The sequence below is a fragment of the Colius striatus genome, chromosome 18, assembly GCF_028858725.1.
Source record: "Colius striatus isolate bColStr4 chromosome 18, bColStr4.1.hap1, whole genome shotgun sequence".
Classification (NCBI taxonomy): domain Eukaryota; kingdom Metazoa; phylum Chordata; class Aves; order Coliiformes; family Coliidae; genus Colius; species Colius striatus.
In genome coordinates, this window is record NC_084776.1 from 9,680,692 (window position 1) to 9,703,082 (window position 22,391).

The 22,391-nt window shown below is 47.7% G+C and overlaps 1 protein-coding gene across 4 annotated transcripts in view; it reads left to right on the top strand.

The window, feature by feature from the left end:
- The first annotated feature begins 785 nt into the window (after positions 1-785).
- Positions 786-22,391, top strand: part of GAS7 (growth arrest specific 7) — a 98,193-nt gene continuing 76,587 nt past the window's right edge. For all 4 annotated transcript variants that reach the window (XM_062010494.1, XM_062010496.1, XM_062010495.1 and 1 more), the window contains exon 1: positions 786-1,022. In XM_062010494.1, the coding sequence (XP_061866478.1) occupies positions 840-1,022 (183 nt within the window). In that variant the 5' untranslated portion in view covers positions 786-839. The remainder of the gene's footprint in view (positions 1,023-22,391) is intronic.

A 22,391-nucleotide genomic window follows, 5' to 3' on the forward strand; every position in this document is an offset into this window, starting at 1 on the left:
GACACAGAGGATCATACAGGCAAGTGCTACAGCCACACTCAGTGTCTCACTCTCTCTCTCATGAACACACAGATGTTGCACATACACACGTGTTGGACACACAGAGCGTCTCACACGGTGCCTTTCACTGACACACACTTGTGTCTTGGTGTCAGAAGCACTGTGACACACATTCCAGGAGTGCCTCTCACAAACCCACACGTGGGGATGCCTAACACAGGCATGTGGTCAGGCAGTGCCTGTCCCCCCCGCGCGGTGCCTGTCTCACACACACACAGCGGTGTCACACGGTGTCCCTCAGACACACACACACACAGTGACTGTGTGTCCCCGGCACAGCTCGTCTCTCATGGGGTATCTCTCGGTCACACACACACACACACGATGTCTCCATGTGTGTCTCCTCCCCGCTCGTATCTCACACGGTATCTCAGGGCCACGCTCGCAGACGGTGTCTCTCTCTCTCTCCCACAGACGCCGTCCCGCCGACACCAGTGTCACACAGCCGACCGGTGGCCTCTCCCCCTCCTCCTCCTCCCCTCCCTTCTCCCCGTCCCGCCTCTCCCGCGTCCCGCCCCGAGCCGGCGGTGCCCGTGGGCGCCGGGCGCCGGGGCTGCCCCGCTGCCGCTCCACTCCCGCCCCGCCGCCGCTCCACTCCCGCCCCGCTCGCTCCGCCGCCCGCGCCCGCCGCGGCTCCGGAGCTCAGCGCAGCGCAGCGGAGCGGGGCGGGCGAGGGGCGCGGCCAGGCGGGCCCCGCCGCAGCCGAGCGCCGCGGGGCGGGCAGCGGCGGCCGACGGCGGGGCGGCTGCGGGCGGAGCGCGGCCGCGGCCCGCGGCACGATGTCGGGCTGCCGCTGCCAGACGCTGTACCCCTTCTCCGGGGAGCGGCACCGGCAGGGGCTGCGCTTCGCCGCGGGGGAGCTGATCACGGTACTGCAGGTGCCGGACGGCGGCTGGTGGGAAGGGCAGAAGGAGGACGGGCTGCGCGGCTGGTTCCCGGCCAGCTACGTCCAGCTGTTGGAGGTAGGAGCGGGGCTGGGGCCGGGGCCGAGCGGGCGGCGGGAGCGGCGCGGGCGGGAACGGGGGAGGGGGGAGGCGGGAGCGGCGGAGCCAGGGCGGGAAGGGAAGGGAAGGGAAGGGAAGGGAAGGGAAGGGAAGGGAAGGGAAGGGAAGGGGACCGTCCCGGGGCGCCCCGCGCTCGGCTCTCCGGGCACGGCCTGGTACCGTCCCGTTGGCCGAGGTGTCCCAGGCGCCCGCTCTGCTGTGGCGGGGTGGCTGTCGGGGACCGCCCTCGGCATCGCGGCGCCCCGGGCAGGGCAGGTGCCCCGGCCATCCTGGAGCTGGAGCGCGCCCGGTGCCGGTACGAGTACGCGGCATTCGCAGGTGAAGAAGTCTGTCCGTCCTCACTCCTTTGGTACGCTCCGATCGTAGCCACGGTGTGGCAGGGCTCTAGGTGCTTGGGGAGCTGCGGCTGCTCTGGGCACTCGTGTTTTCACATTTGCTGAACAGCCAGTGGCTGAGGTTAGATACAGATCCTGTCAGCCATGCGTGTGGGCCAGATGCTGGGAGAGTTCCCCTCCCTCCTCTCCCTCTCCCCTTTCCGCTCCCTCTCGTTTCCTTTCACTGAACATCTCTTGGCTTTATGTTGTGGAAGAGGTAATTCAGATACATCCCTTCTGTTGCAACAGTTCCCCAACTGGCTGGAGATATCTTGCTGCTGTATATGTGACATTGCCCCAGAGAGCCCCAGGAGAGTTAGGCTCGGTTGCCCAGGCTCAAAGGTCATGGACGTTCCTGTCAGGATGCTGAGAAGCTGTGGTAGCTTCAGTTGTTTTCAAGGCCCTGACAGCTAGGGCAACAGTTGTAGTCCCACCTCAGGACTGCTTGTGTCTGAACTTGTTCTTTCTCTCCTATACAAACAAGACACCATACATGTAAAATACAAGTGTATTTACAAGTGTAAAATACATGTCCATGGAAAATACTTCGACAATCTCTACATTTATGAAGGTGAAGTCTAAAGTCTTATATGCCAGAGCCATGAGCCCATCAGTCCATCCCTCGCTGATCGTGTGCTGTTGTCATTTGGAACTTAACCCAGGATGAGGGTATGGAAATGGCCTCCTGAAGCAGTGTCCCTGCGGTGACGGGGCTGAGGTGACTTGCAGCACAGTGTTTCTTGGGTCAGCCCCTGTTTGTCCTCCAGGTTTCTAAGGGGAATCAGACAACCTGCTTTGCTTACATGCCAGGCAGGCACTAGCCACTCCAGGTTTTCTTTGCACACCCTCTGGGGAATCCAGAGTGGCAGGGAACACAGCCCTGCATGGAACTGGGCCCACCAGATACACGCAGAGCAACGTCCTGTGAGCAAGAAGTTCTGTGGAGAAGGACATTTTGCCTGTAGATCTGGAACTGCCTAGTTCAGATGAATTTTGTTTCTCTAGTTCAGATAAATTTTAAAAATCTGTGGTGTTTCCATGGAATTTCTGTTTCTCATTCTTACCTGGAAAGACGGGAAAGTTGCAAAATTTCCCCACTCAGTGCCAGAAGAATGAAGCCAGGGACTTTTCTGTGCCACTGAAGCATTTGGGATGTTTTTGTTAGTGTAAGAATGTAGGAGTCCTTTTGTTTGTCAGTTTTGCCACCTACAAGATCATTTCCTGAGATATGTGAACGTTTGTGGTTTCACAAATTGCAAAATATTTACACATCTAACCGTGAGTTTAGGAATTGTTTGAGGCAAAATGTATAATGAGATGAGACAAACTCTGCTCAGCAAAGGCAGTGGGAAGTCACTTCTGTGTACACAGTAACTTTGCTTTCCTATCACCTTCTTAGAACCTCCTCTTTTCCTGCTTAAATCTGAGCAAGTTCTACTGTGCTAAGATCAATGCCTCCAGCCCACCCAGACGTGTCCTTCTGGCTCAGGCACCACTGAGAACTTTGCTGCAGACCAGTTGTCCACATAGACCAGTCTCTCTTCTCTTGAGCAAACATTCAGAAAGCAGGAAGGAACATCAGGTGCCAAGTGGTATTCACTCTGGCACATTGTCCTTTTCTTCAGAGGTGGTACCTAATAAAGACTATGTGACAGAATTAACAAATATGTCAAGTGAGACCTAATTAACCAAATTAACCAAATTAACCAAATTATGGGACTGCAGGTACTTGGCACACATTACAGTGTAGTAGATGTGTGAGGAGAAGAAAGATCTGTGTGTGTTTGTCTCATGGTTCTGTGCAAGTAGCCTTTCCCTTGTCTGCAGGTGTGCAGCTGATTGCTCAGGGACATGATCTCACTGAAAGACACTACAATAGAAATATTCTTCTCTGTTCTCTGATCCAAGTCTCTGTCCAAGCTCGTTGACATGGGAACTGGTCTCAGGGAGGTGATGACAGTACCAACCAGCACATACATTGGTTTTGTGTGTCTCTGGCTCTGCAACTTTAAGTTAACATCTTTAAGTTCTGAACTTTCAACCACATACTGTTGTTGAAAGAGGAAGATGTTATTCTCACCCTCTGTCCTGCCTTCGCTTCCCCATGCCCAATTCACTCCAGCGTGTACCTGTGCTCCTCTCTCTGGAGCCTCATCCCTTGTTGTCCCAAAGCACATCTGGCTTCCTTTTCTGCCACAGCAGTGAATGAATGTGACTCGTGGCATTGTCTGAGGTGTGCCAGGGTTGGCAAGGTTTGCCCTGCACAGCACACATCCTTTCTTCTCACAACAAAGTCTGTCAGGTGGCTGAGTGCTACCAAAAGGACATGGCCTTCTTCTGCAGCCATTGTAGCTGTAAGTCTGCCACTATGTATAGACAGGTTGAATTTTCTCATCCACATGACTTCACATTTGCCAACGCTGAAACCTCCTCTGACAGTTCTGCTCTAAACTCTGCACTGAGTTTTGGTTCTGAGCTGAACAGGGGAAGCAAGAAAGGTATGAATGACAGGAGCTGAGAGGGGAGCCTCTTCCACCCTTCCACTCTTGAGTGGTTAGTTTAGCAGCTAGTCTGCAGCGTGGTGGTTCTTGCTGGATGAAAAAGGAGAAATGATCGTTCCAGATGCTATCTCTGACTTGAGAGGAACAGTGCTGCTCCAACAGCACCTGCGTCTCTTCACAAGCAGCCAGGCTGTTGGAGCTGCCAGCACCGATCATCTGCATGCTGCCACATGGCTCTAGCTGGCTCATCCAGCCAGGAGCTGAGGAGAGGGCAGACTCTTCCATCTCGTGCACTCACACTGAGTGGTAGCTCTTGGCTTTTGCAAAGAAAACTAGGAATCCATGACTGGTGGTTAACCAGAATGGGCTTTAATGGCAAATGTGGAGCTCTGAGAAAACCACAAAGGTGGCTTGTGGGAAACTGACTCCAGTGCTAGAGATGGGCATTCCTGAGGGATTGCTGCCTCTGCCTCCCAAGTTCTTTTGCTAGCAAAAATGTGGTTTTGAGTCATTTGTCACAGAAGATCAAGGAAAAGACAAAAACTGTTGTAAATATGGGGCAAGAGGTAAAGAGATAAAGATGTTTGGCATCTTTTGTTTCTTCTCCTGTGATTACTGCAAGCCCACAGTGGTGCTTTGGAAGAAAATTATGCTGGAGGTTCCTGCTTATGGCAGAACTAGAAGAGGACTGGAGGAGTGTGTGCTAGGGATGAGCCAAAAACCTGATGTCTCTGTGAGCTCTGGAGAGGATACAGCTGTCATAGAGCAAAAGGGATACTATAAACTAAAAGACTGTTGAGAGCAGAGAGCAAAGTGAGCAAGGGAGGGAATTAGCTCTATGATGGGGTTCCAGATGGGTTCCCTGAGGCCAGGCTGGTTGGTAACAGCCAGGGAGGCTGCTGTGGTCTTGTTCACTGAATCTCTGAGTCAGAAGGGACCTCTGGAGATCTAGTCCAGCTTCCACGGCCATGGCTAGTCATATTTTGAATATTATGCAAGGATGGAGACTCCACACCTTTCTGTGAAATCTGTTCCAGTGTTTGACTACCCTCACAGGGTTTTTTTGTTGTGTTTAGAAGGGATTTCCTGTGTTTTAATTTGTGCCCATTGTGTCTCATCCTTTCACTGGATATCACTGATAACAGTCTGTCTCTGCTTTTTTTGCTGTTCCCCCCATAGATTTTTATACACACTGGTAACATTCCTCTTGAGCCTTCTTTTCTTTATGCTTAATAGTCCCTTCTTTCAGCCTGTCCTTGTATGACAGATGCTTCAATCCCTTAATCATCATTGTGGCCCATTGCTGGACTCTCTCCAGTACGTCCTTGTCTTCTCTGTGCTGGGAAGCCAAGTACTATTTCTTACACTTTTGTGTTCTTCAAGATAGTAGGTTAGTGGAGAAACCAATATTTCCTGAAACTGAGAATCCATTGACATCAGAGGAGTCCAGAAGGGTCCTGCCAAATTCATATAGTTTTCCTTTCACTGAGCTTGGTCTGTGAGCAAACAACATCCTTCTGCAAACTCAAGGGCTTGGGGAAGGAGGGATGTCATGCTTGTGATACAAATCTCATTGAGTAGACACACCATTGACTTCAACCTTCACCCCTCTTTTGGTGATTTATAGCTGTGAGACCTGAAAGTCAGGGACTATCAACTGTATCTTCTGCTCATTTCCTCCCTCGTGCATACTTTTATATTTCTGTCTGACCTTTCAGCCACTTGAGCAGAGCCATACAGGGACCTTCTGCACTTGCAGTCACAGCTTAAGCAGTTGCTCATTTCAGACACAGGTGATAAACAATCCTTCCAGCCAGTACTGCTGTGGTGAACACAGGTACAGAGCGAATGGAATGTGGTGTGTGATACAATGAGGGATTTCTTAACAGCTGAAGGCAAAAAATGGCATGTTTTCTACCCAGAGACTGACTGCCTCCTCACATCACCTGCATCAGAGATGCTTGAGACAGTGATGTGTGTAGAAAGATCTACACAGCCCCAGACCTGAGAGCAATCTAGGACAAGTCTCAGGTGTGTCTCCATTTGTCACAGCCTTTATTGGTGCAGGGCAGCAAAGATGTCTGGAAAGTGAGGTGGTGTTAGAGCTCTGGAGTGTGTATCTCAGGAGGTGCTTTGCAGAGGACCCCCTGGGGAAGCACTGGCTGTTATGTCTGCCTTTTCTATGGGAGAGGTTTTGAGAGGGGTGGGGAGATGTGTCATTCAGTCACAGTTGCGAGCGGTTTGTTTTAAAATCTATTTTGGGCATTGCTTTTTGTATTTGTGGTTAGCCAGAAATCACTTATATAAGCAGCAGCAGTAGCAATACATGCAAATTTGCTGAAAATTGTCAGCACTTTTTATAGCTTCAGTCATCCCACAGATGTAAGTCTCTGTATGAAGCACAGTGTGTGCTTCCAGCAGGGATGGAGGTGGCTCTGGAATCTGACTGAGCGAGCTGGACTGAGTAGGACTGGCAGCTGCCACTGATCTTGTCTGCACTTTCACAGCTTGATTTACCAGAATGTGAGGCACTTTGGAAGGAAAGAATCGCATGCTTCTCTCTGAGGCATGATACATGTACAAGCATCAGGCATTATTATACATTACTTCCACTGCCATGTATTACTGGGAGGTGTAACTCACCACCTACCCCAACCTGTGACATCTGCCACCTGGACACTGAAATGTGCAAACAGTTGAGCCTGGAGGTTGCAGTTCATTCAGCTGCAAGAGGCATGGCATGGCACAAACTGCTTCATTCTTTGTGCCCAAGTAGTCATAGAGAAAAGGGATGAAAAGAATGATAATGCCTCTAATTGTAATGGCAGAGAATGTGTAGAGGATTTCTGTGCCAAATTGTATCTTGTCCTAAGCTGGTATGATCCAAGGAGATAGTTTGCTTAAGGAGAAGCTAGAACCTGTCAGTGGTGAGCAAGGAGAATTCCATTTCATGACAAAATTCAACTTCTGAACTTTTATGTGAAATGGTAATGTGATGAAACCCCTATTTTTAGAGAGAAAAAAGTCATCATTTGTGTTTCTATTGCTTCACATCAGTAATGGTGCATATTTTGACCACAAAATATCCCCAACCATTTTGTCAGAAAGTATTCAGCTAGTGTTAGAAATGAGCATCACTATGTGCTGCTACAGCGAGGGCTGGCACCAGCAGCTGCTGGAGCTCTGCTATCAGTGGAACTATGTAACATGCACAATACACCTGGAAGAGAGGAGATGTTGCTTGCAACAGAACTTTTCCTGATGACCATACAAAGAAGAATAAGGCTGTGTATGAAAGTGCCTGTCTGACTGTGAGTACTTGAGGCCTGGGCTGTTTGTGTGCAGTGTCAGTACCTCCTGCATGCAGCAATGGTGCTTTGCTTTCGCAGCAGGTTCTTCTCCTTCCTTGGAGTTTGTTATCTCACAGTCTCTTGTTCCTCCATCATCCCACTCAAAAGTCAGCTCAACATAAAAAGTCATAGAGAGCAACAAGGACAGGGGACATGACAATTTTAGGTACAAATGCAGCTGCTACCACTGCTTTTTTTCTAAGGATACTCCATGGAACCAGTAATGCTCCAATACACAGTCTTGTGTTCTGGGAGAGGAATGTGGTATTTCATCTTCATCCAGTGTGATAAGGCTGTGGGTACTGAACCCTTCTGTGGTTTTTTAAGCATCTAAGGGAGTGAGCACAATGCTGTGCTCAGGAAACCTGTACAGTGTGTAGCTTCTGATGCTTCAGCAGTTAAGCCACTTGACTGAGCAACTGCCAGGCTGGAACTGGTACTTGGGGCTGCTGGGGGGCCTGTCCAGGGCTGCCTAGGGCAGGGGTTCCAGCTGCTCTGCTGCCACTGAGAGGTGGTGCTGAGGATGAGAAGCAACTGAGGCTGAAGAGAGAAGGGCATCTTCTCCAGGCACAGAGGGGTGATTGTGATAATCCCAGTGCAGGGCTGAGTCCCTGTGGGGGTGGCCAGCAGGACCAGGGAAGTGGTTATGTCACTGTACTGAGCACTGGTGAGGCCACACCTTGAACACAGTGAGCCCCATACTACAAGAAAGACCCAGAGGAGCTGTTGTGTGTCCAGAGCCAGGCACTGGAGCTTGGGAAAGTTGGAGCAGAGAGACCTGGGGTCTTCAGCCTGGAGAAGAGGAGGCTGAGGGGAGACAGGAGCACTCTCTGCAGCTCCCTGACAGGAGACTGCAGTGAGCTGGGGGTCAATCTCTGCTCACAAGTAACAACTGATAGGACAAGAGGAAACAGCCCCAGGTTGCCCTTAGATTGGAGATGAGGAGTTTTTTCCCTGAGAGGGTTGTCAGCCCCTGTGCCAGGCTGCCCAGGGAGCTGGGAGAGTCCCCAGCCCTGGAGCTATTGCAAAGCCATGGAGCTGAGGTGCTGAGGGCCATGGGGTAGTGATGAGCTTGGCAGGGGGAGGGGAGGGCTTGGACTTGATCAGCTTAAAGTTCTTTCCCAACCAGAATGATGCTATGATTCTGTGACCAAGGAAGGCAAAAGGGAGATTTGCAAGGCAGCAGATGCAGTGGATGTTGTCTCGGGGAGAGGAAGAGTTCTGAAAATTCCGTGTTTTCAGCTACTGAGGCTGGTCTGCTTTGTGTGATTCAACAGCAAACCTTTGTCCAAAATGGGGCATTTGTGAGATAGAAGTAACAATGAGAATCCTCTGATACTGCTTTGCGTGTTTCAAAGTGTCATTTCTTCTATCTGTGCTTTCTGTAATTGTATCTTTCCAGACTTGAAACTTCTGGTCATCTGACCATTCACGTTTCTGGGTTATGTGAACAAAGTGAAATAATGTGTTTTCTTGTATTAAAAGGATGAGGAAATTATGTTTGGCTGCCAGAAGATCACTTTATGATCAAGGTTTCTGAGGGATTTTAAAGCCCCATGAGAATATGAAGGAGGTGTGATACTGCAGTTACAATCCCTTGGTCATGAACGCTCTCTAACATGCATCTGGTGATAATTTTCTTGGACTGTCAAAATTTTAGATAGAATTTAAAAGTGGAATAGTATAATACCCAAAATTTGTGACAGGAGGGGTTTTACTGATGAGTGTGGTGTGTTTTTGTGAGCTTTCCTGTCCTCTGCACAAGTCAGGCTGTTGCAGAAGCTGGGCCCATGGATGCTGCACCTGTAGCAGGTGACCACCATCACATCAGTGGCCTTGCAGAAATTGCACAGGACATAAGTTTTAAAGATGTTTTTTTTGATGAAAAAAAAAAGCCATGGGAGTCTTAGCCTGGAGGGACTTCTCTCTGACCATAGATTACAAAGAGAGTCTAAAACCAGTCTCACTGCAGATGTCTGCCTTGTGAATGTTAAAGCTTAAACGGGTTGCCATGTATCTGCAAGCTAAGAGTGAATATAGAGCAAAGATGAAAAATGTGGATTATTTAAAGACTCAGTTGAAGATAGCTTAGTTCCCTAAAGAATTCCCCAATCATTCTATGCTCTGAACGGGGCATGTGTCCTGCAGGCAAGCATCAAAGTGATTTCTGCAGTGGTAGACATGGGGTGCTGTAAACTGTCTCACTTTCCAGCTCAGGTGCAAGATGCACCTTCAATACCTTGAGTGCTGCACTGTGAACAGTGTGTGCTGAATGTCTTACATGGTGATTTATACTGAAAGTTGTTTAAAAAGACACAGTAGGAATGAAGGAGAGATGCCAGATACTTGGTATTGTCTGAAAAACTGCTTTATTTTGCTGTCCAGAATGGAAAATTTAGCTCTGGGACCAAGACCAGAAGGCTCTGGCAGATATGGCTGGGGTTTGTTTTTCTCAACTCATTTTACTTTAACCTGTGTGATAATAAATGACCAGGTCAAATCACTTGGTCATTCAAATACCCAGATTAAACCTTTGTTTTACTCTCCATGATTCCAAAACTTCCATGGTTTATGCCACGTGGAACAAATTATTATCAGTAATGCAACCTGGTTCTTTGTTACCAGAATCTTAAACATCTGAGTATGTACTTGGGACTTCTTTTCATTGTTTCACTGACTACTGACACCAAGTGCAATGCCAAAGATGGGACATTTTTCTGCACTTAGAGAAGTCCTACAATAATAGGGACATTTATGTGGTGCTGCTGCATTGTGAAGAGCATCTATCGTTGGAAATATTTGGGGCTGTTGCAATTGTTTTTGCTTGGACCACGCTATAAATGAGGGCAGCAAGAGTGGTGTTTCTCATATTGCATGTGTTTGTCCTGTTTGCACCATCAGCAGAGCATGGGGAACCAGCCTGCTGAGCGTGGCAGGCAGGTCACACTGCTAACTTGCCTCTTGGAGTTTTTGACATAAGGCATCAACATTTCTGTCTCTGATTTCTGACACTTCCAGGGAGCACTTGGTCTGTTCAGCTTTTTCAGAATCCAGCACTTAGGGGACGTGCCTCGCTTTCCAGGCACACATGGCAGATTTGCTGGAAGCCTCCCAAAACCTTGGGCCACGTTGCAGTGGCTGCTCCCTGTTGTGCACATTTCCAGTAACTGTGCACACCTCTGCATTTGCAGGCAGGGAAGAATGACCTGGAGAAGTGTGAAAGAAGCATAATGGACCTGATGGTCCCACTCCATGCCTGTGCATGCTGCCATCAGTTTACGACAGTTTAAAGTCTCGTTGGACATATTTAATTACATGCCACACTCCCTTGTATTGGTATGATCCACTTGGAGTGCAGAAGAGTGTAAAATCAAGGCCAACAGTTTGTTCAGCCACTGTTTCTCAAGAACAGGATGCTTCAACGAGTGTTTGTCTTGAAAAATATAAGTGTGCTTTATTGTAGTTGGAATTTTTTATGTTACACCACTGTGTAAAACATTAGCTATTAAGAGAACCTCGTGAAAAGGGTTGATACGTGGCAGGAAACCTGGGCTACCAGCTCTACATGTTTGCACTGTATCTGCGGTACAAGCAGACAGGCTGAGCCTATGCAGCATGGTCAGGCACAGGAGAGAGCCAGGCCAGCAAGAGCCCCTCACATACTGACCATACAGCAAAAAAATGCACTTGTTCTGGTTGAGGGGGAGAGCAGGGGCTGTAGACTTGCTGGTAACACTCTGCCTGCTGTGGTACCTTCTCTGCACACACTGTGGTGACTGTCCTGGGAAGCACTCCTTTTGCAGTTGTATGTAACAGCAGAGACCAGTACTAGAATTGTACTAGTAATCCAGATTTCCACTTTATTCCCTCACTGCAAGAAAGACACTGAGAGGCTGGAGTGTGTCCAGAGACAGGCAATGGAGCTGGGGAAGGGACTGGAGCACAAGTGTGATGAGGAGCAGCTGAGGCACTTGGGGTGTTCAGCCTGGAGAAGAGGAGGCTGAGGGGAGACAGGAGCCCTCTGCACCTCACTGACAGGAGGCTGCAGTGAGGTGGGAGTCGGTCTCTGCTCCCAAGTTACAGAAGACAGGACAAGAGGAAACGTCCTGACAATTTTTTGGTGGTGGAGGAGAAGGAATCATTGGGATGGAGGAGAAAAATGTAGCTTTGGAGTGGCAGAGTTTGCAAGGGGTGGCAGAGAATAAAGGATTAACACAGTTTGAATTTTATACAGATACAGCAAAGTGCCATGAAGAAATTGCACAGAAGAGGAATGACATTTCCAAGGGGTGGGCAAATGCTTAACTCAGGGGGGAACAGACGTAAACTGGATTGATGAATGTAGTGTATTTTGTAGTCCTGGAGAAATGTGTGTACAGTCTGCAGAATTCAGTGTAAAAATCCTGCTGAGGGCTGTGTGTGTAGCACATGGCTGAGCAGTTCCAGCCCTGCCCATGTAATGAGCTGCCTGAGCAGCAGATTTGCTTCTCCTGTGCCAGCTGCTGCATAATAGGACTAATTCATTACCCAAGGCCAAGTAATCACTCTCAATAGTGAGATTTAGAGGAGACTCTATGACTTGTCTCATTGAGTTGTGAACTGCTGATTATCACAGTGATAACTGGCACCAAATGAAGACTGGAACTGACCCTCAGTCTGTTATGGGATTAAGAGCAGAATTTCAGGTATTTCCAAAGAGAAATACTGTTTAAATTATCTATGGGTCCCTTTTGGAAAATACTTTTTACATGAAACTGAGTCAGTGAGCCCCTGTGCTCCGCTGCTGTCTCAGCTGTGTTGTCCCAGGGTTTGCTGGACTCTCTCACTCCTGCTCCCTTCTCTGCTCTTGGCCAGAACAAAGTACCAAGTCCAAATATGGGTCTTTGGTGAGGGACAAAGCTTTCTCTGAAGTGCTGGACAGAGACATGATCATGGGCTCTAATTCTTCTCAACTATGGGGCCATGGCAAAATCTTCTGATGTGCATCTTGCTGGTTGTGCTGGAATTAGTGGGGAGGAGAGCTGGTACAAATCACCGTTCTCAGTATATTGTGATGACTGTGGCCAGTGCTCTGTGCTGGTCTATGTGTGTCAGGCAGGATGCTGCCTGCCTCATCACTGCAGGAGTCAGGATAGAACAGGGCACCTTCCAGCATATCTCTGATTAATGATCCATCATTCTGTTTTAAGGTGGAATCTGCCACATCTCAGGGATGAGACTACTGGGGCAGGACTGGTCTTCTGGCCATGTTAGAGGCCCATGGATGGGGAATCCACAAATAAAGCCTCCATCATCACATAAAGGTGAAAGACTGAGGGCTGCTGCCTTCGCTGTGAATCAGAAGAACCGAATGCTACCACTCTGGCTGTGCTTTTTTACTCGAGTAGGTTGGAGAACTTAATCACAGAGCTCCACCCAGTGATGTCCAGCAAGTTCTTTATATCACATCCTCATAGACTTCCAACCATGCACTTCTCCTTCTGTGTGTCCAAGGGAGGAACATTCCAGTTTGATCTGGGGAGCAGGAGGACTGCCACTTCCCTCATGACCCAGTGGTACAGTGTTCCCAGCACACTTTTCTCCGGGCCAAGAGCTGCTCCACACATCTTTGGGGCTGAGAGGCTGCTCATTTGCAATCAAGAGCAGAACATTTCAGATACACACCACATCAGTCCTGGCAGCTGATGTAGAGCCACTTAAGAACTGTCTGTTTCCAGCCCCACTGTCAGCCCCTGGAGTGAACAAATCACAACATTCATTTCCCTAGTGCGGAATTTGCTTTTGCTTTTTGTGCTGGAGGATCCAATGTTTGCCCTTGGTTAGAGGGAAGAGAGCTTGAAAGCCCTTTTTCCCTTCCCAGTGGGAGGTAAGCATTTTGGGAAGGTTGATTTGAATTGCTTGTGCTCAGGCCTTTCCCTCACTGTCCTTCCTCACCAAGTGAAAGCCTCATGCAGCTTTCTGCTGGTGTTTTTGTCATCTCAAAGGATTCGTGCTTTCACCACCGTGCACCTTCACCCTCCCTGACACACACCACCTACAGAAGAATCAAAATCAATCCAAGCCATTCATTTCTGGTTTGAAAATAACAATGACTCTGACTGATAACCTTTGCATTCCTTATTTTAACAGCACAGTTGCTGGTGGTGCCTACCTTGAGTGCACACCTGGACCCCTCAGAGAAATACAGCATTAGCATCCTCAGGACTGCTTGGCTTAGATGCAACAGACAACTGTCATGAGTGGTTCTGCCTGCCAGGGAGGGCACATAGGACCTGGTTTTAGGTCATGGTTTGTCATTGTCTCTTTGCTCAAGTGGCATGCAGCTTGAAGGGCAGACATCCTCCAGCTTCATATGGCTTGAAATGCAGTGCAGCTAAAACCCTTTAAAATACTTCACTTATATTTTAACAGATAAGGTTATAGATTAGCCTCTGATAGAGCCTGTACACCTAAGATGTCTTATTTTGCTCCACAATTGTCTCTCATCATGTAACACTGATCGTTACAACGTAGGACACAATTTCTCCCTCTGTTGCAGTATTTTTCCTTTACTTATGATGTTGTCTTCTTGACAGCTTTCACATTTTATTCCCAAGGTGAGAAATTTATTTATAAAGAAATAAAATACCTAGATGTATAAATTCTTCAGTATTGGCTCCTTTTCTCCTCTGTCTGCTAGGCTTCAGCCCCAGCAGCGTAAGGCAGTTTCTTCAGTGGAAGGAGTTAAATATAACACCCCAGAAAAGAGCAAGCCAGATCTGAAGGCTGTTCCTGTAACACTAATTTTGATCTCAGCCCTATTTCCTGTCTAAAGACTTTTCTCTTTCAGTGGAGATCATGAAATGTCACATTCATTATTTTTGCTCAGATCATGCTGAGAAAACGGCTTTCAGTTCCAGAGATTCTCTCTCTCAGGAGCACAATCTGAGGAGCAACAACCATGAGTTACAGCAAAGTTGCAGTTCTGTATCTTTTTAAACAATGTCACCCTGTAGAAGAATAATATTGTGTTGCCATGGTGTAGCAGGGTATGATTAATTAGACACAGATTCAATACGTTTAAGTGTGCAAGACTACTAGAGTCAGGCCAAAACCAGGATAACCTCCCAGATTTCCCCTCCAATAAAGCAGGTTTTGTTTTTCTTCACATGGTGAGGTCCTGCAGCTGTGCAGGATTCACCAGAATAGTTCCTTCTGTAGTCAGACCAACTTTTCTCCCTGAATCCAGTCAACTACAGGAACTTAGGACAGACAACACAGAGGTGCTGTGGCAGGAACAGCTCTGCACTACGCACACCCTCTGAAGCACCAGTGAAGGTGGGGGACGGACGTTTGTCTGTGAGGCTGCACGGGGAGGGAGCTGGATCCAAACTTCAGAGGCACGTGGATCCTGCTGGTCCCGGGTGGTCTGAAAGCTTTTGATGCTTTGGTTCAGCTACAGACACAGTAACATGCAGAGCAATGTGAAGGATGTTTGGGCCACAACAGGTGAAGACCTATGGAGAGAGTGGAGAGCAGACCTGGTCTGGCCCCCCCTTCAGTCCTTCCCTTTCTCTTTAACCTCATCTGCATTCAGCAGCTGTCCTGTAATGACCTTGTTGAACCTTCCTTCACAAACTGGTCCAGCTCTCAGCAAGCAGGCAACTTGCTCTTTTCCTGGGATGGCTTCTTTGTTGGGTGAGTTTACAGGGCCCCTGAGCACCAGAGTCTGTTCAAAGTGAATGTTGAGAGTGGAGATAGGAGCAGAACCCTTCTGTGAAGCAGCTCAATGCCTCCCCCGGTATTTTACCCTGTGTGTGCAGCAGCTGGGTCTCCAAGGATGTTGAACACATCTCTTGCCTGTCTGGGACTGGCATGGTGCAGGGGGAGGCAGTTTGAGCACACAGATTGCAATGTCTTACATATGGCACTAGAACCAGATCTCCACCTGGTCACTAACATGTAGGTGTGCTGAGGCAGGCATCCAGCCCTTTGTACAATGCAAGAGATGCTGGTTTCTCCCAAAGGGGCTGAGTGTTGGCTTATGCTCAGCAGGAGCTGCCTGAGGCTCACCAGTGGGAAAGACCAAGTCCTGGAGGTGGTGTGAGTGAAGGTTTCTCCTGGCAGCTGCAGTGCCTGATGTTAAGCTGTGCAGGAGGGCTGTGTGTGTTTGATGTCCACTGCCTAGGTAAAAGCTGCAGGGATAGGAGGCCATTAATCACTAACCTCCAGCAGCAGGCAAGCTGCTTCAGTGCAGGAAGTGGGAGCTGTGACTTCAGTTTTCTCTTGCTCTGTGTGGAACCCAGCACGTGCCTCATTCCCTAGGGAGTAGGTGAGCTGCCAGGCTGTGCAGTGGCTGTCCTCCTGCCCCCTGGCAGGCTGCCTGTGGGCAGTCAGCAGATGGGACAGCAAGCATGGGATGTTTGGGGGGATGACAGGTTCCTCATGAGCTTCAAGGACTGTTTCTGCTCTGATAGTCCCATGTAGGTGAGCAGTCCTGGAGCAGAAATTTCTCAGTCCAACATGTAGACAGCAAAAAAACAACTTTACTTTTACTTTAAAGGGGCAAAACACTCCTTTACAGCCAACTGAGGAAGAGGTACTTCTGAGTGCTTGTCATGATGCTTTTTGAGTTGGCCAGGCTGAAGGAGCTGGGTCCTGTCCTTCTGCCTGGTGATGGGAGAGCAGCAGCCTGAGTGGCTTGGCTGTGGGCACCTGCATTTGCTCAGGTGGAGTCTGCAGTGCTGAATGGAGGCAAGGGTGTTGATCAGCTCTGCACATTGCTGTCCTGGCTCTCAGGCTGTATGGCAGTCTCCATGTGGAGCTACACTGAAAAGTAGTTTTCACATCTTGCCAAACTGTTCTTCCTCCTCCTAACTCAGAGAGCAGGAGCCTGGGGGTGTTGTTATCAATTGGTAATTTGAATTCAGCATCTGTTCTGCGTCGTCCTGCTTCTTTCCTAGGCGTGAGGCCAAGGCTGGTGTTTGGTGTCCAGGAGGAGGTGGGCCCTGCCTGCAAATGCAAGGTTGTGCCAAGGCTCCCAATTCCTTCCTCCATAAACGAGGCTGTTGCAACAGAACAGGAAGGTGCAAATATGTTTTTTACAAGCCACAAAGTAGCTCTTGGGTTTGAATTAAAACAATTTTCCTACAAGTAAATGCTTTCTTTTCCTGCCTGCGTCTCTCTGAGCCCAATACAAGTATTCAGGCAACTGGGTGCAGCCCCACAGATGGCACGGAGTGGTTGGCCTGTGGACTTTGAAGGAAGTTTCAGGAGGGAAGTGGCACAGACAGTGAGGTACCCTGAGCAGAGCAAGCTCCTGCCAGAGGGTACTTCATAGGAGATTGGTTGGTTGGATATTTTTAAGAGGGTGTTTCCATGACTCCTGGATAAGCTGTACCATAAGTGACTTCTGTTTTTTTTTGTTCTCCCCAGGGTAGCAGCTCATTACCAGGAAATTTCTAACCACTTATTTTTACATCAAGTCTAGATTAAAATCAGAATTCCACCTTTTTCACCAAAACACGTGAATTAAAAATCCCACCTAAAGCAGTGGGGTATAATTAGCAGACTCAACAGAACCTTCTTGCTTTGCCTAGGTTTGGATATTTGCAATCCCAGGCTTCAAAATACCTCAGCTGCAAATACTGCTGTGGTACACACATGCAAAAGTTCACAGTGGTTCTTGTGATGAGGGTTTATAGTGTAGAAATTATTTCTTCCTGCCTCTTTGAGGTAATGATGTCCAGGTAATTATGCATGAGACCAGAGGCAATGCCAAATGCTGAGATGGGGAGGGTGATGCGAGAGCATGGGGCTGCAGGACAATGACTTTGCTGGGCTGCTGGGAAACAGGCAGCTCTGATTTTTTGGCCTCTCTTGCAGAAACCCTCAGATGTTGCAAGCATGTGTGTGTGCTGTAGTGCCTAAGGGTTCTGGCAGAAAACACTCTGCCCAACGTACTTAGTACAAATCCAGGGTCATTGATCTGCAGAATCCTTTGAACAATACAGCACAGGCTTGGATCTTCATCCTGCCAACCTCCATTGCATTTTTACCAGGTCTTTTTGGAAACAATGACCTTGTGTCTCTGTCATTCAACCGCACTCATTTTTTTACTGACATTTCAAAGGCCTGCTGGATCAGTCTAGAAGCTTGTCTGGCTCTGTGATTCAGAGTGGGTTGGAAAAGTCCTCTTGTATTTGGCTCATGGATGGAGGATTGTCTGAATGCAAGGGAATCATGACTGATGTGAGAAGTGATCAATGAACAGAACTGAACTTAGACCTTCCTCACCCCCTTGCAAATGGCCTGGTTTGGGAATCTGCAGGGAAGCATCACTGGTTTGGCTGGTGGTAGTTAAATGATTTGTATTTGCTCTTAAACACCAGGATCAAGGAGAGGTAATAAAGCTCATGTCCCAGCCGTCTCCAGGGCCCTATTCTCAAATGCTGTCAGTCTAAAGTGTTGCTCGTACAGCTGAGTTCGTTACCCTTGTAACAAATTTTGCCCCAGAGGATGGGAATGAGGTAGAGTTCAGCAGTTTCTAACTAATCACACAACTCAAGCATCAGAGGTCTGTGGAAGAAAATTCTTTGTGACAGTATCATTAAAGATCGCATTGTGAATGCCGTCAGAAGGATTACATCGTCCCCACCCCAATCCTTCTCAACTTTCAGCTCCAAGTGTTGACCTTTTCTAAGTAGCATTTTTCTTATATGAGATTTCATTTCAATACATGATGTCATACTTTGAGTAATATTTACATTTTCATATCAAGTGCATCTGTTCCAAGTGACCTCAGGGAATGTGAGTATAGCAGGACCTTGAAAACAACTGCCCAGGGCACATATGTGTATCTGATACTGTAGTCATAGGCTCACTCCTCTGCTCCAAGAAACACTCGACAATACCTACACCATTTCTTTTTAACAGTTGTCTGGCTTCTTCTTAAGAAAGTCCAAGCTGTGCCATGGCTTCAATATCATCTCCATCCTGAACCTTCCTTCAAGCGATTTAAATCCATTTTTATCCCACCTATGATGGATGGGAAAATAAACCATCCTTTTTCTCAATAGCTTGGTGATGTATCTGAGACATTTCCCTCTCACTCATTCCTGGTCTGCATTAAACAACTTTTCCTCTTTCCTTTTAGAACATTTTTTATAGATCTCTGGTTTTTACTCTCTTCTGGACTAGCCAGTTTTTCATATCTTAAAGAGTGAAGTTCAAAACTTGACACATAGCACCAGCTGAGCTGGAGCCTTACCAGGTCCATGGCTCTCAGGCTGCTCTCTTGTTTTCCTTCTCAGTAGGATGTTTGTCTCTCTAGGAGAGTGTACCACTGCTGATACCCCTATGACCCCAGTTCCAGCTTGCAGCTAGTGTTCAGTCACATGCAGGTGATCACATTGGTTCAACAGCTCTATCCATGACAAGATGGTCTATGCTTTTGATGATATCCTTGTTGTCTGCTCAGAGTCCTTAAAAAAATGTTAAAGAATTTATTAAATTACTTTTCTAGGAATGGGAATTCAAGTGGCTGTTCCACATGTTTCCTTCTTTTCCCATTCCTCCAAGACAGACACTATGTTTTGCCTTCCTGGATTGTCAGAACTCTCCCTTCTTGATTTTCCACCAATCCTGGGCGATGATTAGCCATTGCTCTGAGATTTATAAGCCAGTTGGCTGAAAGTCTTAAGATGAATCTGTCAGTCTCAGTGTTCTGCAACTTATTTCTACTTCTTGTAGGCTGAGATTTAACCCTTTGTTGCTAGTATTAACTGTGACAGCCACAGATGACTTTAACAGATGACTTTTTGTTGAAGATCCTGAACAGGATTATCCATGGGGAGCTCTCCTTCCCTGCTGAGCTGCAACTGGTTCCTTTACTTGGTCTTCCTCTTAATGCTACTGCATTTATGGAACATTTCCTGTTACTATTAATGCATTTTGGCTGATTTTATCTCCTTTTGCATCTACACTTCTGTACTTGTCATAAGAGTAAGTGGCAGCTTATTTTTCATTTAAAAGCAATCTAAAAAGATTCCTTTCCTTACATGCATAGCACCAAGCACAAAGGTTTCCCAGCCCCAACGACTTTTGATGTTTCCATATTATAACTATTAAAATTCACTGCTGCAGTAAGAGGTAATTCTGTCCTGTGGATGTAAGGGGAAGATGTATATTGAAATGCTGAATTTCATAAACAAGGTTAATTTGCTAGAAGAAAAAACAAGGAGATAGATTTTCTGTATCTGCTTTGAGTCACAGAGCAAATTAGTGATGAATCTTGAGTAAGCAGCAGGTCACAGTGTCTGGACCATGTTGGAAATGCATTCTCATTTCAGGATAGTCCCAGGGATTAGGGGCCAGCCTTCCTCCAGATGTATACATTCAGTTATCAGCCCTGCAATGAGCTTTATCTATAGTGGCAAGTCATGCAGGCTTGGTGCCTCTGGCTCTCTTTGTGTAATTGCAGTAACTCAAAGCCAAAATTACATTTAAACTTTGTTGTTGTGGTAATAGACAATTCCTGTGCTTGTTTATTCTCTAGACAGCATGCTCAGGCTGAAGCTTACTTCTCTTGGAACAGCAAAAGTCATGAATTGCACAGAAATAATGACATTTGGGGGTGAGTTCAGCACTGAATTCTGTACTTCTGTGTCTCATGTCAAAGGGTAATAATGTAGTCACATATTTCATCAGTGGTGCACATCACTGACTAGCAGTTCACAGACAGAATAGCTGGGCTTGAGAAAGAAAGGCAACCTCTGGTGATGTGGCAACATGGTAGTTTATAACCTGACCTGCATTTCCCATTGAAGTCCTGCTAGGAGCAACCACCACCTCCTAGCAAAACGACTGAACTGCCCACACAATCACCCAAGTGCTGGTTGACCACTGGCATAACCATTCTTTAACATTGACCTTTTTTTCTAAGAACTCGCTCCATCATCTTTTTTGATGCATAAACAACTTAGAGGTAAGGCAAAAACACGTTCTCAGAGACAAGCCATTGGAAGCTTGAAATCTGGTAAGGTCCAGGAGAGAATGGAGGGTCTAGAAGGAAACGTGGCAGTTTTAAAATGGGCAGTTGTCAATTTGCTCTAAATCAGTGTTAGTGGGGCAGGGGAGTGACCAGGAGAAGGGAGTGGTGGGGGTGACCCCGTGAGATCTCTGTGTTCTGAGGATGTTCAGTTACTGCATGGTGCGAGTTAAAATTCATCACTATCTGTTTCCAGGGATTTCCCTCCCACTGGCTGCTTTTTAGGCTGTTTTCTTGTACTTGCATTTTTTTTTTCCAAGCTGAATATCATCTTGATGTTTCCTGTCTGTGTTCCTGCCTGCTCCACTTTGCTTGCTGCATGCCTCTGTCCCAGCTGCAGCTGATCACCTCCAACTGAGGACTCTCCTGCTCAGCTGCTGTTGTCTCCCAGCACTTCTCTTGAGGTCTGACTTTGTCATCCCTTCTCTCTGCAGTCCTCCCCACTACCTGTAGTATGTTGGCTTAAATGTTATTCTTGTATGTGGGCCATCCCAGGAATAAATGAATTTCACTGCACAAATGTGGTGACCTGGATATTCTTTCTTCTCAGATGAAATACTTGGGTGGTTTATCTCTTTTTTTCCATTAAATGAGAGCTGAGGGCAAATGAGAGCTGAGCTGCCTTTAGCATGCAGAGGGCCAGGAGCAGTAGCTCCAAGAACAAGAAACTGAGGTTTTTCAAATGCTCAAAGGTATGCTGCTAATTAGAAAGTAAACATAAGCAGACCTTTTCATGTCAGCAGTGGTATGTCAGAGATAAGAGGCATCCACATTACCAGGGACTGCCCCTTCTATTGAAGTGAGTGCTCACGTTACAGTTCTGAGTAAGTGACACATGGGAGAGAGACACTGATGGCCTCTGCAGGAGTCTTCCTCCAAATCAGTCAGGTCAGAAGAAGGAGTGGAGCCTCCATATGATGCACCAGATTGGGAAGAGCAGCTATAGAGAGAACTTGGTGCTGCCAGGACCCATGTGGACAGCTCTGTCCTTCCTGGGAGCAGCAGAAGCTGCAGTGGGGAGAGGGGAACGTGTAAGTCTCACACAGCCATGGAGATCCTCTGCTGCTCTGCCCACCAAGGGCCATCTTCAGAAGCAGCTGATGGTGCTGCACTACCTATATGTCTCATTTGCACTTTTTTTCCCATCCATGTTCTTGGAAGATTCTTGTGAACAAATACAGCATGCTCTGGTGCCAGCAGGCAACTCTGCCACAGCATCCAGACCTTCCTGTGGGAGAGGGTCAAGGCAGCACGCAGAGATGCTCATGGTCACGCTCAGCATGTCTTGCCTGAGCAACCTCCAGAGCTGTCAAGCCTAGCAGGAGGATTTTCTTTTGTGACATCTTGGTCCTCTGTTGGGGTACAATGGCAGTGCCACATTTTGCATTTTTAGAGAAGGAATCCCTGGGAAAATGCTGCAAGTGCAGCAAGTGCTTGTGTCAGCAGGACTATCCCTGCAGGACGTGCCCATCGAGCCCAGGAGACCTGTGTCCCAGCTGCAACAGGGGAGCAAGTATTTTCAGTTACATCAGAGCCATAAATCCCTCAGACATAGAAACACAGAATCATAGAATCGTTTTGATTGGAAAAGACCTTTAAGATCATCGAATCTAACCACTCACCTCACCCTGCCAAGCCCACCACTAACCCACAGCCCTCAGCACCTCAGCTCCACGGCTTTGCAATATCTGCAGGGATGGGGACTCCCCCACCTGCCTGGGCAGCCTGTTCCAGTCCTCCCCTTGCAGCTTTGTTCCTCTAGCAGTGATGGGAACATCACACTAGCTTTGCTTCCAGACCAGTGCCCACCCATCTCTGTCTGTCTGTCATCCTCAGCAATGGGAGTCCAGGGGCAACCATGGCTCTGGCTGGGGTCCAGCAGCCTTGCTCAACCTTGACAGGTTGTGGGAATGGCCTTCTTCCTTTGCTCTGTTTTTGTTTGCTCATTTATTAAGAATTGTAGCAGCAGCAAAACTAAGAACTGAATGTTGTGTGTCTGAGTGTGCTTTGCTGCAGTTACAGGCAACAACAGTTGCATTCCCTACGCCTGAGAGAGATTACGAGGGAGGGCGCAG